Raw genomic sequence first — 21341 nt, forward strand, 5'->3', positions numbered from 1 at the left:
TGTGTAACTCTTTCAGTATCTCTGTTAAAAATGTATATTACAAATCAATCTGTTATTTTCGGTAATGATGCTGTTAAAAATATTTTTATGGACTTTTCAAATTTTGTTTTTCTATATTATCTAATGGTCTGTTAATGGTGGAGGCCTCATGGTTTAGGTAAATTATCACACTGCATGAATAAATGATTATGTGTGTGATGAGGAAATAGAATAAGCTGGTAGTAATAATAATGCTGTAGTTATTTCTATAGTCGTTATTTCTTTTGTGTAAAATTTCAACAAAATGTTGAAATTGAGAGGTTTGGACTTTTTTTCACTGAAATAAATGTTTTTTATTACACAGAGAGTAAAGTACTGAAAAAAGGTACCGTTTGGTACCGGCACCGAATTCCAGGTACCGTATTGGTACCGGTACCGGCTAAAAAGTGAACGGTACCCAACCCTAATTATCATGCTGCAACATGAGGTGATGGTCGTGGATGAATGGCACAACAATGGGCCTCAGGATCTTGTCATGGTATCTCTGTGCATTCAAAATGCCATCAATAAAATGCACCTGTGTTTGTTGTCCATAACATATGCCTGCCCATACCACAACCCCACTGCCACCAAGGGCCACTCGATCCACAACGTTGACATCAGCAAACCGCTCACCCACACGACGCCATACATGCTGTCTGCCATCTGCCCTGTACAGTGAAAAGCGGGATTCATCCGTGAAGAGAACACCTCTCCAAAGTGCCAGACGCCATCGAGTGTGAGCATTTGCACACTCAAGTCAGTTACGACGACGAACTGCAGTCAGGTCAAGACCCCGATGAGAACGACGAGCACACAGATGAACTTCCCTGAGACCGTTTGTGCAGAAATTCTTTGGTTATGCAAACCGATTGTTGCAGCATGATAATGCACGGCCCCATGTTGCAAGGATCTGTACACAATTCCTGGAAGCTGAAAACATCCCAGTTCTTGCATGGCCAGCATACTCACCGGACATGTCACCCATTGAGCATGTTTGCGATGCTCTGGATCGGTGTATAGGACAGCATGTTCCAGTTCCTGCCAATATCCAGCAACTTCGCACAGCCATTGAAGAGGAGTGGACCAACATTCCACAGACCACAATCAAATGGTGGTCACACCAGATCCTGACTGGTTTTCGGACCCCCCAATACAGTAAAACTGCACATTTTAGAGTGGCCTTTTATTGTGACCAGCCTAAGACACACCTGTGCAATAATCATGCTGTCTAATCAGCATCTTGACATGCCACACCTGTGAGGTGGATGGATTATCTCAGCAAAGGAAAAGTGCTCACTAACACAGATTTAGACAGATTTATGAACAATATTTGAGAGAAATAGGCCTTTTGTGTACATAGAAAAAGTCTCCGATCTTTGAGTTCAGCTCATGAAAAATGGGGGCAAAAACAAAAGTGTTGCGTTTATAATTTTGTTCAGTGTACATATCGATGCTGTCCTTTCGAAACCTTGGATGTCCAAATTTTCAGTTTTCAGGACATGGAAAAACACTGTACTTTTTAAATGATTAAGCAGAGTGTGGTCAAAGTTGACAATAAGTTTTTAATACTTTATTGGTTAGATATTTGTAAAATCCAATGGGAAACATAAAGGGTGACTTATAATAATTATTTAAAAATCCTGAAATATGGACATACAAGGTTTCAAAATAGCACCAGTATTTTTTATTAATACTGAAATAAATTAATTTGAATATTGGAATGATTTTGAATACTGAAATTAATTATTTTATTGACACTAGATTGATATTAATTTTTATGTCCTTACTTAGTCAAAATTAAATATGTTGAGATATATTTCCTCTAAAAATGTTTGTATTAAACTTGTTTGTATAAAAAAATGCTGGGTTATTTTCAACCCATCGTTGGGTCAAAAGGGGACAAACCCAACTGTTGGGTTGTCAATTAATCTGGGTTGTTTTAACCCATTGTTGAGTCAAATACAGTATAAACCATTTTCTGGATTAACAACCCATTTTTTAGTGTGTTATTTCTACTCAATTTGTGTTATCCAGTTTATTTATTTATCACAAAAGCAACAGAAAATGACACATAATGTGTTAAAATGACAAACAATGTGTTAAAAATGAACACTTTTTTGGGAGTGTTAGAGCTGGAAAAACGCGTTGACAAACATTGACAATCTACAGTATACTGTACTGTAATCGATTACCTCGTCAAATGTGACATGACATTGCAACACATATATCTTATATATACAGGTGCTGGTCATATAATTAGAATATCATCAAAAAGTTGATTTATTTCACTAATTCCATTCAAAAAGTGAAACTTGTATATTATATTCATTCATTACACACAGACTGATATATTTCAAATGTTTATTTCTTTTAATTTGATGATTATAACTGACTGCTAATGATAATCCCAAATTCAGTATCTCATAAAATTAGAATATTACTTAAGACCAATACAAAGAAAGGATTTTTAGACGTCTTGGCCAACTGAAAAGTATGAACATGAAAAGTATGAGCATGTACAGCACTCAATACTTAGTTGGGGCTCCTTTTGCCTGAATTACTGCAGCAATGCGGCGTGGCATGGAGTCGATCAGTCTGTGGCACTGCTCAGGTGTTATGAGAGGCCAGGTTGCTCTGATAGTGGCCTTCAGCTCTTCTGCATTGTTGGGTCTGGCATATCGCATCTTCCTCTTCACAATACCCCATAGATTTTCTATGGGGTTAAGGTCAGGCGAGTTTGCTGGCCAATTAAGAACAGGGATACCATGGTCCTTAAACCAGGTACTGGTAGCTTTGGCACTGTGTGCAGGTGCCAAGTCCTGTTGGAAAATGAAATCTGCATCTCCATAAAGTTGGTCAGCAGCAGGAAGCATGAAGTGCTCTAAAACTTCCTGGTATACGGCTGCGTTGACCTTGGACCTCAGAAAACATAGTGGACCAACACCAGCAGATGACATGGCACGCCAAACCATCACTGACTGTGGAAACTTTACACTGGACCTCAAGCAACGTGGATTCTGTGCCTCTCCTCTCTTCCTCCAGACTCTGGGACCCTGATTTCCAAAGGAAATGCAAAATTTACTTTCATCAGAGAACATAACTTTGGACCACTCAGCAGCAGTCCAGTCCTTTTTGTCTTTAGCCCAGGCGAGACGCTTCTGATGCTTCCTGCTGCTGACCAACTTTATGGAGATGCAGATTTCATTTTCCAACAGGACTTGGCACCTGCACACAGTGATATTCTAATTTTCTGAGATACTGAATTTGGGATTTTCATTAGTTGTCAGTTATAATCATCAAATTAAAAGAAATAAACATTTGAAATATATCAGTCTGTGTGTAATGAATGAATATAATATACAAGTTTCACTTTTTGAATGGAATTAGTGAAATAAATCAACTTTTTGATGATATTCTAATTATATGACCAGCACCTGTATATGTGACCCTGGACAACAAAACCAGTCTTATGGGTCAATTTTTCAAAATTGAGATTTTTACATAATCTGAAAGATGAATAAATAAGCTTTCTATTGATGTATGAGTTGTTAAAATAGGACAATATCTGGCTGAGATACAACTGTTTAAAACTCTGGAATCTGAGAGTGCAAAAAAATCAAAATATTGAGAAAATTGCCTTTGAAGTTGTTAATCAGGGGCACTGTGGCAGACCATCCACTCACCAAAAAAAAGTTTTTATATATTTAAGGTAGGAAATTTACAAAATATCTTCATGGAACATGATCTTTACTTAATATCCTAATGATTTTTGGCATAAAAGAAAAATCGATAATTTTGACCCACACAATGTATTTTTGTCTTTTACTAAAAATGTTCCCGTGCTACTTAAGACTGGTTTTGTGATCCAGGGTCACATATATATATTTTATGTTATCTAGTTTTGGTCCTAACGACGCATGCAGGCGATACACAGCAAGCTTCAATTGAAGAAACGCTTTTTTCTAGAAATGTTGTGATGTTGTGCTTTATGCGTTGCAGTGTTCACACCAGATGTGACATAGTACCACAGTACATAGCGAATATAACATGTTATAATTATAGTAGTGTAGAGCTTTCTTAAAGTTTTCTGATACATTTCCTGTGATTTACACTCTACAGAGCAGATTCCAGTTCAGTAGAGCAGTAGACTTAAATATGGGTACAGTAAAGTAGGAAAACAGAGTTAAATGGTTAGTGCTTTCTCTCTCCCTTGTCCGAGGTTTGTGACAAAGGCTTCTTTCTTATTCTGTATCATCAGTTCAACACATCACAGAACGCGGCTTGCGCACAAACTGCTCTCTCTGTTTACTTACCGAGCAAGCTATGTAACAAATCATCCATCTGTCTCTCCTCCTATCTGATTATTGAGCACAGACATCACTCTTTTAGAATGCACATAGGAAACACTTAGCTGTCAGTATGCATGTAAAGAGATTAAACTGATTGGAAGGCTAATCCAGAACAGTTCTCCTTATGCTGCTGGATGCAACATAGTATTGAAAGCAAACCACAGAGCCATGATGAGCAGATGAAAGAGAAGATTTATAGTACTGTAGTCGAAGCTAGATATTCCTTCTTATTATCGTTTTTCTATATGGTTAATAATAAATCAGAATTATGAAATAACTAGCTCTTTCCTGTAGCTCAGTGGTTAGAGCATGGCATTAGCAACGCCAAGGTCATGGGTACAATCCCAGGGATTGCACGTAGAAACAAATGTGTAGTACATTGCAATGTAAGTCGCTTTGGATAAAAGCGTCTGCCAAATGCATAAATGTAAATGTAACAAATTTAAATATGATAGAAACAATGTAAATGTTTTACAATTTAAAATAAAATAGAAATTAAATTATTATATACTTTAGCTTTTTCAAAATTAGTTTCAGTTTTTCTGAATTTACTATTATATAGTGTGAACCACTAACAAAATTTCTTGCAAATTTCAAATAAAAATATTGTTTCTATTTGCATTTATTTGCAGACAATGAAAAAGGAAGAAACAGGTGAAAATAACAGAAACGATGCTCAGTATTTTGTCAGATATAGTGCATAGAAAGCAAGTTCATATTCACCTTTAAGCAATACTACAGTAATATTTGTACATGTTTTTAAAAGTAAAAAAAGGGAAAGTTAAAAAATAATTTATGTGATAACATCAACTTTTATCACAGTTTCCATTTATCTTGTCATGCTGTCAGCCTTTTACATTGCTGTTGGATGACTTTAAGTACTCCTGAGGTTCGATTTTGTTGAAATTCAATAGACACCGGACTGGAAGGACCACAATACATAAATAAACATTTGGAATGGACTCTAATTCTTTTTCTGCGGCTGTATATACAAAAATAATTTCAAGCGTTAAGCATGTTACAATAATTTAAAATAAAACTAAATCAGACCGTGTTTTCTAACTTTTCACTGCAAAGAGAGAAACTGAGAGAAATATGGAGACGTGCATGTCTGTTGTCTCAACATCTGCAAGCTGTAGCTCACATCTGGATGGCAGTCTGAGTCACAAGAGTGTACACACACGCAGACACATACAGCACACATACACAGAGGCACACAGGACCTCATTGAATTCCTACAGTCAAGTCCAGGTGGTTCAATGGCTACAATGCTGCTCTGATTCTCTGCTATGCTTAATAGATTCCATCTGGTGGTATGATGTGCACTCTTGTTATCCCGTTTCCTCTCTCGCTTTCTCTCTCTCGCGGCTGGCAAGTTTCTCTGATGTAAAATCAGACTGTCCTGAGGACTTCATTGGAACATGTAGCCTATATTAAAATGTTCTCCAGAATTATCACAGCAACACGTTCTGTGCACTTGTATCTGGGAGAGTGAAAATGCAGAGAGTTTACCAGTTTTGACCACTTGGTGACAGCATCACACAATGCTGCCGGCAACATTCATGCAAGTTCATTCAAGCACTCATTGCATGAACATAAAATACTTAACTCTGCATTTGCCCATTGTGGAATTAGATCATGCAAGAAATAACATTTTGTCATGATCGCAATGTTCCGGTCATGTTTTTTGAATGGGAGGCTGATTAACAAATCTGCCAAAGATCCACTTTATGTTTGACAGAAGTATAAAAATATTACAGCTTGGAAAGACATTATTTGTGAACCATTCCCACAACAGTGTACTTCTGTTAATGACATACCTGGCACTTTCAAATGTGGCTGACTGAGTTTTTCCGACTGCTCCAAAGCCAACTCCAACTGCCAAGCCCTCTGAAAAACAGGAATCAAACACCTGTCACACTTTCTAATTCAAACACCAATATCAGGCTGTTGAAGGATGCACTGCTGATCAAGACTAAATTACAGAGACAAATGATGAGATACAATCAACCAAAGGATTCTTTTCCACAAAACGCAAAGCTTTCAACTATTCAACAAAGGAAGACCTCAACAGTCTTATAGGGCAGCCAGCATTTAAATTTACTGGCCTCAATCTTTCACAGACACTTTTAAGCCAAAGCAACTTGTCTTTCAGTAATTTCAACAAGTAGTATTTAACACAAATGTAATTCTCTGTACCTGGGTCTGTTTAGAAACGAAACGAAATGTAACTGTAGCTCAGATCTTTAATTATTAAAGACCTCATGAAATGGTTTGACAAATACCATTTCCTTCCCTGAGCTGACATATTTCATTTAAATTTTTAAAGCCAATAGCCTTTAAAGGGACAGAAATTAAAAATTTCGGACAAAAATTCTGTGATAATTTATTCACCCTCAGGTCTTTATTTCTGTTGAACACAAAATATTTTGAGAAATGTCTCAGAGGGTTTGAGTTCATACAGTGGAAGATAATGGGGGCCAGCATTGTCTGGTTGCTGGTGTTCTTCAGAATATCTTCTTTTGTGTTCTAAAGAAACAACGCAATACAGAATTGATAAAGGCCTGGTACTAGGCTGGCTCGACTGGTGGGGGCAATCACATATTCAGATTGGGCAGATACATAATCGTAGTTTATTGCATGCATCATTTTTACATTTTTCGGTGATTAAATTCACAGATCATTTAACAGCTAATACAAATAAGTATTTAATAATAAGTATTTAATTTCTTATTATTTTAATTGTCATCTGGATATTACTGAAGGGGCCAAAGAAAAATCTGGGGCGGACAACCAAGCCAATGCAAATTGACAAAAATGGTTTAATTTTGTCTTTAAGGTATTACTATGGACACATTTTTTATTTATTTCCATTTTATTTTCAAGTTTTTTTCTTTTGACTCTTAAATCTTATTTAGCCAATATTCTCAATTTCCTGTCATGTGCAAGGGTTTTTGTGCATGTTTGGAAGCATTTAAGTAGCCAATTGCAGATTTTTTCTCCTGCTGGAGTTAAGCTTTAAACATCTTGCATAGTGCTGAGAGAGATATCCACCCGCAAAGCACATTTTCAATCAAGCAGTACCTAAAGTAGCCATCTGATAAACTGACATTCAATCTGAGCCCCCATTCTGCAGTGCAATTCAATTTCACACCATCCGGTATATTCCAGACTCCCTCATACCCGTGCAAGTACAGCCAATCTCTGCTTCTGGATATATCAGCATATGCCTGGGTGCTTGTGTCTGTTTATGTACAGTAAATATTTTACCTCAACCTGATCACTCGGATTAATCAGGCCAATCTTATTTTATCTTTATCCAGTATTTTCCCTCAGGTAGCAGCACAGTGTATGGTTGCCAAACGTCACATTGTTCTTCTTTAAAAAGTTACTTCAAGGCAAGGCAAGTTTATTTATATAGCACATTTCATACACAATGGTAATTCAAAGTGCTTTACATAAAAATAATCATCTAAAAATAATCACAACAATAAAACAAGGAATTTAAAAACCTTTAAAATTATAAAAAAAAGATTTAAAGTTAATTAAAACAGTTTAGAATAAACTGATTATACATGAAATATAGTGCAGTCCGTTCGGACAAGGCACAGTGCTCATTCAGTAAATGCACAGCTAAAAAGATAAGTTTTGAGTCTGCATTTAAATGTTGATAATGTTTTAGCACATCTGATCTCTTCTGGAAGCTGATTCCAGCTACGGGCAGCATAAAAGCGGATTCCCCTGGTTTAGAGTGAACCCTTGGTATATCTAACTGACTTGATCCTAATGATCTAAGTGGTCTGTTAGGTTTACAGTATATTTAGTGAGCATATCTGCGATGTATTTCAGTCCTAGGTCGTTTAGTGATTTATAAACGAGTAACAGTACTTCAAAATCAATCCTAAAAGTAACTGGAAGCCAGTGTAGGGATCTAAGGACTGGTGTAATATGCTCAGATTTTCTGGTTCTAGTGAGAATCCTGGCAGCAGCGTTCTGTGTGAGCTGCAGCTGTCTAATAGTTTTCTTGTGAAGGCCGGTGAGAAGACCATTGCAATAATCCACCCTGTAGGTAATGAAGGCATGAACAAGTTTCTCCAAGTCTTGACTGGAAACAAAATATCTAATTCTTGCAATGTTTTTGAGATAGTAGTATGCTGATTTTGTTACTGCTTTAACATGACTACTGAAACTAATGTCTGACTCTAGAATCACACCAAGATTCTTGACTTGATTTTTAGTTGTTTGACCCCTAGAGTCAAGGTATACATTCACCTTGAGAACTTCATCTTTGTTTCCAAATGCAATGACTTCAGTTTTCTCCTTGTTTAACTGAAGAAAGTTTTGGCACATCCAACTGTTAATTTCATCAATGCATTGGCAGAGGGAGTCAACGGGGCTGTAGTCATTTGGTGATAAGGCTAGGTAAATCTTGGTGTCATCTGCATAGCTGTGATATGCAATTGCAGTGGTGTAAAGTATTGGAGTAAATGTACTTAGTTACTTTACTTAAGTATCTTTTTGGCTACTTTGTAGTTGTACTAAGTATTAAAGATATTAGCAACTTTTACTCTCTACTTAACTACATTTTTGAACAAGTATATGTACTCTTTACTCCACTACATTTGTAATGACTAATGCAATTACACATTACATTTTGCATGACACCTATCTTATCGCCATTTACAGGGCAATGAAGGTACTACAATCTTGTGGATTTTGCCCTAACTTACAAAAACTTGTCAACATGGCTTCTTTATGTGAATATGAGTGCAGTATCAGGTAGATGTCAATCGCTGGCGGTTTATACACGGTTAGCCCTTACCCGCTATTTCTACAGTAATATATTGGCAACACTGTTGCCAGCTAGTTACTGTAGGTCACACATCTATAGCTCTTATTTTAAAAACTAACTCTTCCTAAATGTGCTCTAAACATGTTTTCTCAAAATTTGACCATATGGTGGGACTATTGCCATGAAGTGATGTACACCAGTAAAAAGAATGCATAGTATTTCAATTTTCAAAAGTTCAAAAGACAAAATATTAACCTATAGAATGAGTCGGACACAGAGAAATAAACCATCCACATATGAATCTCAACAATGGTGACAATCAACTGAACAGCTTCATGCTGCAATGCATGCTGGGTACATAGTACAAAACTCATTCATGATTGTTTGTCAACATTGATGAGGTTTGTATATCAAGTGTCTAACTGTGTCTCAATTGCAAAGAAAGATTTTCTGACAGAGATCTTTCCATTATAACATGTAATCACTTTACCAAACATATCTTAATAAATCTTAAATGCTATATTATTATTATTTAATGATTGAATTCTTTCAGATGTATCTTCAGTTACTAAGCAAACATAAAGTTGCGGTTCCTGTAAAGTCCCTTTCAGTGTTATTGTATAAGTGTACATTTTAAAGCTACAAGAAAGTCAAAGAGTCCAACCAAAGCAAACACTGATCGCCATAATGGTGACTTAAAACATAATTGAACCACTATGAACTAGAGTTAAATCTCAATAAGATCTTACACAGATGACAGATATAAAGTGAAAGTGGTGTCTGTAATATGTGAAGATGTTATTGATGTTTGTGTTTAATTCTCCTCTGGTGAAATCTTGACAGATTTATTGTGTTCATCTGTTATTTACACTTGATCATCTAAGACTGTGTGACTTAAGTGCGTTAATAGATTCTTTAATAATGTATCTTCAAACAGCCATTGCAGTAGTTTACTGTAAAACACCTACAGTAACTAGCTGGCAACAGTGTTGCCAATATATTACTGTAGAAATGGCAGGTAAGGGCTAACCGTGTATGTGAAATGAGGACATGACTGCAGCTGGCGATGAGGCCCAAACCAGCATGTCCAGTGCAAAAAGGCTTTGACTTTTTAATTCTACTTAACATTATTTTATTTATCTGTTATATTGAAGAGACCCTTTTGAAGGAGTTTGGTTTACTTATGAGCACTTGAGCTTAAATGAGACTTAGGGTGTTTGTAATGACGTAGGTTATGGTGTCGACCATGATTTGTTGCAATTTTGAGGTGTTCAGTCTTATTATGATTTAAGAAAATAAATGCGATTGCTCTCCTCACAAATCAACTGTTTTTCACTGACGTGTCTCTTAAGTGTTGAGGACTAGTGCTTCTTTGAGCCTACATTCAGTATGAGTAAAATACTCAAGTACTGTTAAAATCAGATACTCGGAGACTTTTACTGAAGTCGTTTTGGAATTGGTGACTTGTAACTTGTAATGGAGTAATTTTCACTGCAAGGTATCTGTACTTTTACTTAAGTATGGTTTTCAGGTACTCTTTACACCTCTGGCAATTTGGTTCTTTTTCATTATTTGACTCAGTGGGAGAATATACAGGCTGAACAAGAATTGAGCCTTGTGGGACGCCGCATGTCATTGACGTCCACTTGGACTTATGCTCTCCTATACTCACATAATAACCTCTCCCATCTAAGTATGACCTGAACCATTTGAGGACCATCCCAGAAAGACAGACAAGTTTTCTAGTCTCTCTAGAAGTATATTATGATCAACAGTGTCAAATGCAGCACTGAGTTCTAGCAGTATCAGCACTGATATTTTGACAGAATCAGAATTTGGGCAAATATCACTTATTATCTTTATGAGCACTGTCTCTGTACTGTGATGCGGTCGGAAACCAGATTGAAACTTGTCCAGGTATCCATTAGAGTTTAAGTAGTTGTTCAGCTAGTTAAAAACAATCTTCGCAATAATCTTGCCTATAAAAGGAAGATTCGATATCGCTCAATATGGTGTTATCAAGACTGCTCTTTTTCTTAACAACTGCAGTTTTCAGGGAGTTTGGAAAAGTCCTAGAAAGAAGTGAGGCATTTACCACTTCTAACAGATCTACTTCTAAACAGTTTAGCACACTTTTGAAAAAAGATGTGGGAAGTGTGTCAAGATAGCATGTTGATGATTTGAGGTGTTGTGCTATTGCTTTCAAAATGTTGCTATCAATTTCTTCAAAAGCACACATAATAGCTTGTTTTTGTGATTGCGGTAGAATCTGTCTAACCTCTGTATAACTTGCGGACGTGCTAATCGCCTTTCTGATATTATTGATCTTCTCAGAAAAGAAGGAAGCAAACTCATCGCAATTGCTTTCGAAGAGTATTTCATTGGGAAGGTTTGTTAGTCTCTCAACAGTAGCAAAGAGAGTGCGAGTGTTGCTTAAGTTACTGTTTATAAGGTTTGAAAAGAAGGTCTGTCTGGCTGTGCCAAGTTCTGCATTGAAAGTGTGAAGACTGTCTTTATAGATGCTATAACAGTAAATGCTAAAGCCGTGGGTCATCTAATTGTTTGTTATGCTTGGATGTTAACCATAGCAATACTGCTGCTTTGAAATGTGAAATGCTTTGGTGGCAATGGCTGTATTAAATATTCCTTCAAGCAAAGACTATTGCACAATGGCACATGCGGTGTAATCATGTTGGGAGATTCATTACAAAACTCCCCTCAAGCTGTTCTAGCAGTGAACCCACATCTTCACCTCCATCCATAAAACATGATCTTCCCTATCTCCCACCCTCCATCTAATCACATGTGCACTTTAGATGTGAGAAATGAAGACATCTTATCCGTCTCCTCAATCCAAATAACACCAGCTACAAGAGCCGACTGGACACCAGTGAGAAATGGACTAAATTTCCATTACAAAAGAGGTTTTTTCTTGACTTGAGGGCTTGAAAAATGCTGGTGGGGTTTACAAAATAATAAATAAAGAAATATGAATGCCGCAAATACAAATGTCTGGTAGAGATGTTCAGTGAGTGCTGCAGTGAATATCCGTCTATAGCGCTAAATTATAATACGTACCACATACTAAGTATTACAGTGCCTCATTCCACCTATGCAGTCCAGCTTGGGATCTATATGCTAAAGCAATGCAACACTGTCTTGATCTATAATTCCTTTTAATGAATGAGCCATGCACATCATTAAAGAAAAAAATGTGTTTCCTTTCTCTTTGCCTCAGGACCCCATGCTTTCAGCATCACCATTAATGAATAAAAAGAAACACCCTTCATTTTCACTACACTCATTTTAAATGTCATAAACACAGTCTATTTTGTAAACTCATTTCTGCTTTTTACATTTATTTAAGTTCTTCACAAAAATTACAAAACGTACTCGGTTAATAACGTAACCTCGATTCCCTGAGATACGGGAACGAGTACTGCGTAGCAGGACGCTATGGGGGAAAACTCCTTTTTCTCCGATGACTGAAGCTTTACAATAACGCAGTGAATACTGCACGGCCATTGGTGCTTGCAAAGTAAAACTTTGAGCCAATGGCAGCGAAGCTGCACGGACCTATGGCGATGGTGCCCACCAAAATGGGCGGGGCTTATGGCTATATAAGCAGACACATCACCGTAGGGTCCTCAGGTTACTTCGACTGAAGCGACGACCATATGCAGCTTGTAAGCACGGCCAGGAACGCAGTACTCTTTCCCGTATCTCAGGGAACTGAGGTTACGTTAGTAACCGAGTACGTTCCCTATCGATACTTCACTCGTACTGCATAGCAGGACACTATGGGGAACCAGTATAATCCCGCAGTGCTACAAGTGGAACGAAAACATCATATTATCCCGAAGCCGTGGCTCGAGGATAGGTATGAGGCAGGGAATCCTGTGGAAGGCGGAAAAGCCAAGCTAATAGGTGGCCTAATCCGGTTAATCATCCCAGTAGTGTGCTAGGTGCTGGTGTGGTTGAGGGCAACCCCAGCCCAGCAGTAGTCTTAAACAGAAAGGACCCGGGCCTGTAAGGCCGGAATGTCCAGACTGTAGAATCTGGTAAATGTGGAAGGCGAAGCCCAGCAGGCCGCCGCACAAATATCCGCTATGGAGACTCCGCTAGACCATGCCCAGGAAGAGGCGACACCTCTAGTAGAATGGGCTCTAACTCCCGTGGGGCATAGAAGGCCCAAGGAAGAGTATGCCAGCGCGATAGCCTCAATTATCCATTTAGATAGTCTATACTTCGTGACCGGAGACCCTCTGGTGCGGTTGCCAAAGCAGACAAAAAGCTGTTCCGACCGCCTGAATGTGGCGGAACGCTCAATGTAGATCTTAAGCGCTCTGACTGGACAGAGCAGATTCAGCTCCGGGTCCTGCTCGGAGGGGGGGAGCGTGGAAAGTGTCACTACCTGTGCTCTAAATGGAGTAGAGAGCACCTTAGGTACGTAACCATGTCTAGGTTTGAGGACTACCTTAGAGTTGTCAGGCCCAAACTCAAGACAGGAGGGGCTCACAGAAAGCACCTGTAGATCGCCCACACGTTTTACCGATGCTAATGCTAGCAGCAGAGCGGTTTTAAGCATTAAGGGACGGAGGTCCGCAGACTGTAGAGGCTCGAAGGAAGGGCCCTTCAGAGCTCTCAACACCGTGGGCAGATCCCATATGGGAACGGTGAGGGGGCGAGGAGGGCGTAGCCGCCTGGAACCCTTCAAGAAACGAATGACCAAGTCATTCTTTCCCACTCCTTGGCCCGCTATGGGGGCATGAGAAGCTGCAATTGCTGCCACATAGACCTTGAGCGTGGAAGGGGAGCGGCCCTTATCCAACAGCTATTGCAGGAAGGACAGAATTAGTGATATGTCACAGGATTCTGGGTCTGCGCCGCGGGTTGTACACCAGGTGGAGAAGACAGACCACTTGATGTTATAGAGTCGTCAAGTAGACGGAGCTCTAGCCTGTGATATTGTGTTCATGACACTCTCGGGGAGGACCGTAGGCTCCCGTCGAGAGGCCAAAGGTGCAAAGCCCACAGCTCTGGCTGGGGGTGCCAAATCGTGTTGCCTGCCTGAGAGAGGAGGTCCCGTCTCAGGGGAATAGGCCACGGGGCTGCTACGAGCAGCTGAGACAGTTGCGCAACCCAGGGCTGGTTCTTCCAGAGTGGGGCTACGAACAGCACCTTGTGCACCTGTTCTCTGATCCTCCTGATCGTCTGTGGTATGAGAGCGATCGGGGGGAAGGCATAGAGGAGCCGGTTGGGCCAGTTGTGGCGATGGCGATGGAGCCCGCCAATGTAGGCGGGGCTTATGGCTATATAAGCAAACACATCGCCGCAGTATCCTCAGATCTCTTCTCCTTCAGCGACGACTCTACCTTCGTTACTCGAGACTGACTGCTTCGCCGTCGAAAAGCATCTTGGGGGTTTCCCATGCCGAAGAGGCACTTAAAGAGACGGAATGCCCTCACTGCGAGAGCATGTGTCTCTCCTCTCTGTGCTCGCAGATTGCTTTCTTTTCAGAGCGCGAATCCGACCCTCGTGCCCTCCCGCTTTCTTTTCTCTCGCTTAGAGGATCTAAGCACTTGGATAAGAGCGGGCTCAAGCCGTCTCTGCGTGCCTCACCTTCTCCACAGAGAGATGACTCGTCGGTTCACTTCTCCCAGCCTGACCAGCATTCCTTGGCCACCGCCGGTGATATGGTCTCATTTGGCGGAAGCGAAGACAACAACATGTCGTTAGCGGCTTCAGACACGGAGGAGCTGTCGGGTTCAGTTTTTGACCCCGCCCCCCTGCCGTCTGCGGTGCTCAGCGAGGCCAAGCCTGGTATAGACGCCGAGCTCTTTCAGGTACTCACCAAGGCTGTGGATGAGCTGGGCTGGAGTGGTCTTCTCCGGAAGAACCCGCTCGTGGCTGCCTGGATGAGTGTTTCCTGCCGGGGCGCCGCCAAGCCCCTCGTCAGCGGACTTCACCATTCTTCCCAGAAGTTCACGAGGAACTTACCAGGTAATGGCACGCCCCCTATTCGGCTCGACTATGACCCTCTTCTTCCTCCGCTCTCACCTCGATTGACGGCGCAGAGGAAAAAGGTTACGAGAGGCTGCCTCCCCTCGATGAGTCTGTGGCCGCACACCTGTTTCCGCCCACCGCCATCAGATGGACGGCGAAAGTAACCCACCCGTCTAAGCCATGTAAAGTGACTTCGGCCCTCGCTGGACGCTCCTTCTCATCTGCCGGCCAAGCGGCTTCAGCGCTTCACTCCATGGCGGTGCTCCAGGTCTACCTTGCAAAACTCCTACAGTGAATGGATGAGTCTGGGAACGACCCGGTATCCTACAGAGAGCTGCGGAGTGCGACCAATCTCGCTCTACGCGCCACCAAGGCCACGGCCCACGCGATAGGCAGATCCATGGCCAGTCTCATGGTGCTCAAGCGCCACTTATGGCTGACGCTCACGGAGATGGAGGCTGACAAGGTTCCCTTCCTCGACGCTCTAATCTTTCCCACGGGCTCTTCGGACCCGCGGTGGAGAGCTTTGCGGAACGCTTCACGGCTGCGAAGAAATCTTCGCAGGCCATGAAACACTTCCTGCCGAAACGACCAGGCTCCAGGTCCTCGTCTTCCCGGCCGAAGCCAGCGCCTACACAGCAGCCAGTGAGAATCACTCCCCCTGTTACGTAGACGTGCCGAAAGCGGAAACCACCCAGTGATCCCGTTCGGGAAAACGCTTCCCTCACCCTCAATGCCAGGGACCCCAGCACAAGATCACGCTGGACCCTGCACCGCCCTGACCCTCAGGTGAGGAAGAGGAGTGAATCAGGGCTCGCCGTGGCTGGACCTCCCTCCATGCGAGCTCTTTTCGACGCCCAAGCACCTCGTTCAATTCCGGGTGCTGGCAAAACTGTGTTTTTATGCCCTGTTGTGAACGTTGGGCCTATTATAGCGCCCACTCAGCAACCCGCTGTTATAGCAGAAAAAATAATAAAACAAACTTTTTCAGAAAAAGAGCAATCTTCCTCTTCCACTTGTCATGGGAATCAAACCCCCACCTGGGGGTTTGCCCCCACAAAACATTCAAACCCTGGCCACACGGGCCAAGGCCTGGCAGGCCATCCCTGGGGTATCGGATTGGGTTCTGGGGATAATAGCACAAGGCTATACACTCCAGTTCTATCGCAGGCCCCCGCGGTTTCGCGGGGTGCTTCCCACCTGAGTGCAGAAAGCATACGTTCACGTCCTGCATCCAGAACATGGCGTCTTGGACGCTTACGTGTCCGAGTGGATCAAGTCTGCCTCACTACCCTAGATCCTTGGAGGGATCCCCTCTGGCTAGAGCAGGGTGTGCCCTTGGGCACCACATGTAGATGAATGGTAGTCATGACAGATGGCTCCAACACAGGTTGGGGGGCTCTGTGCGATGGCATGCTGGCTTTCGGCCACTGGCCGGAATGGGAAAGAGGCTTGCACATCAACTGCCTGGAGATGCAGGCAGTATGGCTGGCCCTTCACAATTTTCTGCCGGTCCTACGGGGTCTTAGTCCGGTTGGACAGTATGAAGAGCTCTCCCTTTGAGCCCTGACGCTAAAAACTGCTCTGCTGCTACCGCTAGCATCGGTTAAAAGCATAGGCAATTTACAGGCACTCTCTGTGAGCCCCGCCTGTCTTGAATTTGGGCCTGACAACTCTAGGGTGGTCCTCAAACCAAGACATGGCACCGAAGGTGCTCCGTTCAGGGCACAGGTAGTGACACTTTCTGCGCTCCCCTCCTCCAAGCAGGACCCAGAGCTAAACATACTCTGCCCCGTCAGAGCACTGAAGGTTTACATTGAGCATTCCGCCCCCTTCAGGCACTCGTAACAGCTCTTTGTTTGCTTCGGTGACCACACCAAAGGGTCTCCAGTCACGAAGCAGAGACTTTCTAAATAGATAGTTGAGGCTATCGCGCTAGCATATTCTTCCTTGGGCCTTCAAAGCCCCATGGGAGTTACAGCCCACTGTTCTTGGGCTTGGTCTAGCGGTGTGTCTATAGCGGAGATTTGTGCAGCGGCCTGCTGGGCTTCGCCGTCCAAATTTACCAGATTCTATAGTCTGGATGTCCCAACCTTACAGGCTTGGGTCCTCTATGCTTAAGGGATTTACACTAGGTCGCCGGACTACGGTTGCTCCCAACCATGCCGGCACTAGGAACACTATCATGGGACGATTACCGGACTGGGTCAATTTTAGCTTGGCCCTATCCGCTCAGCAGGGTTCCCCTGCTCCATACTTGGCCCTCGAGCCTAGCTCTGGGGTAGTCTATCATTATCGTTCCTCTTGTAGCATGGCGGGATTGTATTGGTTCCCCATAACGTCGTGCTAAGCAGTACGAGTGAAGTATCGATAGGGAACGTACTCAGTTACTAACGTAACCTCGGTTCCCTGAGATACGGGAACGAGTACTGCGTTCCTGGCCGTGCTTACAAGCTGCATGGTCGTCGCTTCAGTTGAAGTAACCTGAGGAAACTGCGGCGATGTGTCTGCTTATATAGCCATAAGCCCCACCTACATTGGAGGGCTCCATCGCCATAGGTCCGTGCAGCTTCGCTGCCATTGGTTTAAAGTTTTACTTTTCACAAACCAATGACCGTGCAGTATTCACTGCGTTATTGGAAAAAGCTTCAGTCATCGGAGAAAAGGGAGTTTTCCCCATAGCGTACTGCTACGCAGTACTCGTTCCCATATCTCAGGGAACCGAGGTTACACAAGTAACCGAGTACATTCTAATGCATTCTATTGTCTTTTGTCACGTCGCGCCACACTACATCCGGTGTAGACACGGTTTAATACAAACAGCACTTTATCAGTGAACGAACTCTTCAAAACAATAATGTCAAATTATCAGCAAAATAAGGTATATTTGTCTGCACTATATGAAATACAACTATATTACATATACTAATATGTATATGTACAATATATGTATGTATATAAAAAGAGCTAAAACAGCTAACGTGTTTTTTTAAATAAAGCACAATAAACAAAGTATTTTTTATTGTGCAATTAAAGTAATATCAATCAAACTGCAGTTGGGTTATTTTGATAACTAAAACAATAAAAAAATGATGCAAATAAACTTTTCATATGCACCGTACATATGGTTTACTGATGGTTATCTGTTATGAACACACTGTTGCACGACAGAGCCGGACATCTTAAGTGTGCATGTGTTTTTAATTGAGGTCTGGTCATAGTCATTCTAGAAGCTTCATGCATGCATACTTGGAGATTAGAGAGCATACTTGATTATACATGAGAGATGCAACTGATCACATTTTGAACATTCCACCTTTATCTCAAAGCAAACTGAAGATGCAACAGAAGATGTATAATTAATACTGAAAAAATCCTTTTGTACTTTCGCCATACAGAAAAGAACAAACATAATTCTCTTTTGTGTGTGTCTGTAATCTATATATTGAATCTTGTTCGGTTTGTTTTCAAAATGACCAGCTGTTTGCTTTCATATTAGTTAGAGTCTCTGCCGAAGTGTAAATATGTTTTGTTTACAAATTATTCTGTGTAAAAAAACTTGAACATTCAGTACAATCTAATACTAAAACAAAAAAAGCTAGGATGGGAAGTGTTAACAAATCCTCCAGCCGAATCTAATTAAGTTGGCCATATTTCGCACGATTTTCATTGTGTTTAGTTGCACTTAACGTAATGAGCTGCAGACACACATGAAAATCAGCCCTGTGTTTTCCCAAAAGACTGCCAAAGACACCAGACCAGGCACACACACAGGCTTAGTAGCATTGATCTAACATGCTTAACTTTATAATGTCAACACGTAGTACAGAGAATGATTGGATTGTGTGTATAACATTATATCCCACTGCTCAATAATGCTCTTTTTTAATCATCTCACAAATCTTGTGTTTGCATACAAGGCTTAAATTAATGATTCGCTTTAGATATGTTATTTTACTCAATGTGGAAAACTGTGTTTTTTGTGTGTGTTATTTGATGTTAAGCCAAAAAGAAAGTTAATGTGCCCATTAAGACCCATAGTTTCAAAAGGGTAATTTTAGTCCATTCATTTATGGCACATCTGAAACATCTGGGTTGATTTGTAAACCGCTCACCAAACCCTTAAGTCTGGCATGACATTGATGGAATGCAAAAGTATTTTGGGAGATTTCTGCACGAAGCCTGAGGTTAGCATTTTTGCAAAAGTATAAGTGTCGGAACAAAAGATGCATTCTATCTAACAGCGAATGCTCACGCAGACCTGCCTGAAACGCCTCGTGTAACCACACCCCCACAAATCTACGTCAGTTCGTGGTATGATTTGACTAAGACCGCCAAAATGTATACGCAAGTAAGGTGTGCGTACCTGTCAGTACAATTGCTTTGGAACATGATGAACAACAAAATACAGCGTGTTTGAACCTTAAATCATGTATACACATTGCATTACATCTAAAACAATCGATAATATTCATTTTATCCGTGTCATATGACCCCTTTAACTGCTAAACGTGTTAAATGAGCAACAAGTTTTGTTCCTGTTTGCAGTAACGCCAACAAAAAACAAAACAACACATATTTAACTATTGAAATTATGTTGTGACTATGTTGTGTTGTGAAACCTAAAATAAACAAAAACTATGTAATATTTGGAAACAATTTTAAGGAGTTTCAATACTTGGCTCCTATTGGCTGCTGTTTCTTCATAACCTGACCGAAACATTCAAGATATATCCTTTCAGATCAAAAAGGTTATAAAAATCATATAAAACATTTCCGTTAAGTACCTTAAACTAAACATCTGACTCCGAAAATGCACTAACACCAAATCTAACTAATTTAATGTTAATATAAGAGGTGGTTAGAGTAGCTAAAATCTAAAAAGCTAAAAAGTCCAAGTAATTAGAGAAATTGTTACTCAAGTAAAAGTAAAAAAAAAACAGTTGATCAAAAGTTTATATATTTTTTTACAAACACGGTTTCCAGCAATTACAGTAACAATTTTCACTGACGTAATTCAGTTTGGACATAATGATAATAAAAATTGTGAAAGAAAATAAAGTAAACATATATATATATATCCATATACTGTATGTGTGAACGAAGAACTATATACAGTTGAGCTCAAAATTATTCAACCCCTAGGTAAATATGATCAAGGAAGGCTCTGAAAATAAATCTGCATCGTTAATCCTTGAAAACTCTTAAAAGTCAATAAGAATTTTAAACAGGGGGATGTCATTATAAAATACATGTGTTTCTCTCTAAAACACATTGCTCATAATTATTTAACCCCTTATACAATTCTTGCCAAGATAAAAGCTCTAAGTATTTACCTATAATGCTTAACACGTTTGGAGAACACCTGACAAGAGATCAAAGACAGAATCACTCAGACCCGTCAGATTTCCAGCTCCATGTTGATGCTCCTCCTCTTAAGCCTCGGGTATACTTGACTTTCCGTGTCCGGGTCCGTCTAGCGCACAAACACATCTGCACAGCTTCTTGAGCATACTCATCACGGATTAAGTGTGGACGTCCGAGTTTGACACATGCGCAATACAAATGAGTATGTGTGCTCTACCAGACCGTAGAGGACAGTGCTGAGTAGAGTCATTCACAGACCCACTGCAAATTAATGATAGAAGAAGTAATTCGCCATTGCAAACAATCCGAGCAAACATCAAGACAACAAGAACAACAACCAAACAGTATGGAGAAGGATATGCTTCTTAGCTTACTGTTCTTGGTTTCAGCGTGTTGGTTTTGTATCATTCTTTTTCGACAACGGAACACTGTACACTTTCTGTGTGTGTATTGACCCCTAGTGGACTAGTGCACTTTTCTCGCGCATGCGCTGTTGTACGAGTCACGTCAGCGCGGTCTAAAAAATGGGCGGATGACCGCGGACCCTCCTGATGACGAAAATTACATTGTGCGGACGGCCGGAACATACTTGCGGCTTTAAGTTCTTTCCACTCATTTTCTATAGGATTCAGGTCTGGAAAGTGGGATGGCCTTGGCAGAAGCTTAGTTTTTGGCTTAGTGACCCATTTTTGTTTTGATTTTTATGCTTGTTTTCAGGTCATTATCCTATTGAAAGATTTAACCTTGGCCCCTTTTATGACTTCTGGCTGGGACGGTCAGGTTTAAAAAAAAAAGCTATCTGTTGA

The 21341-nt window shown here is 41.0% G+C and overlaps 1 protein-coding gene across 2 annotated transcripts in view; it reads right to left on the bottom strand.

Moving 5' to 3' along the window:
- LOC130568899 (zinc transporter ZIP11-like) overlaps positions 1 to 21341 on the bottom strand; it is a 205775-nt gene that overhangs the window by 30579 nt on the left and 153855 nt on the right. For both annotated transcript variants that reach the window (XM_057358124.1, XM_057358123.1), the window contains exon 7: positions 6191 to 6260. In XM_057358124.1, the coding sequence (XP_057214107.1) occupies positions 6191 to 6260 (70 nt within the window). The remainder of the gene's footprint in view (positions 1 to 6190; positions 6261 to 21341) is intronic.

Source organism: Triplophysa rosa, linkage group LG18, assembly GCF_024868665.1.
Source record: "Triplophysa rosa linkage group LG18, Trosa_1v2, whole genome shotgun sequence".
Classification (NCBI taxonomy): Eukaryota; Metazoa; Chordata; class Actinopteri; order Cypriniformes; family Nemacheilidae; genus Triplophysa; species Triplophysa rosa.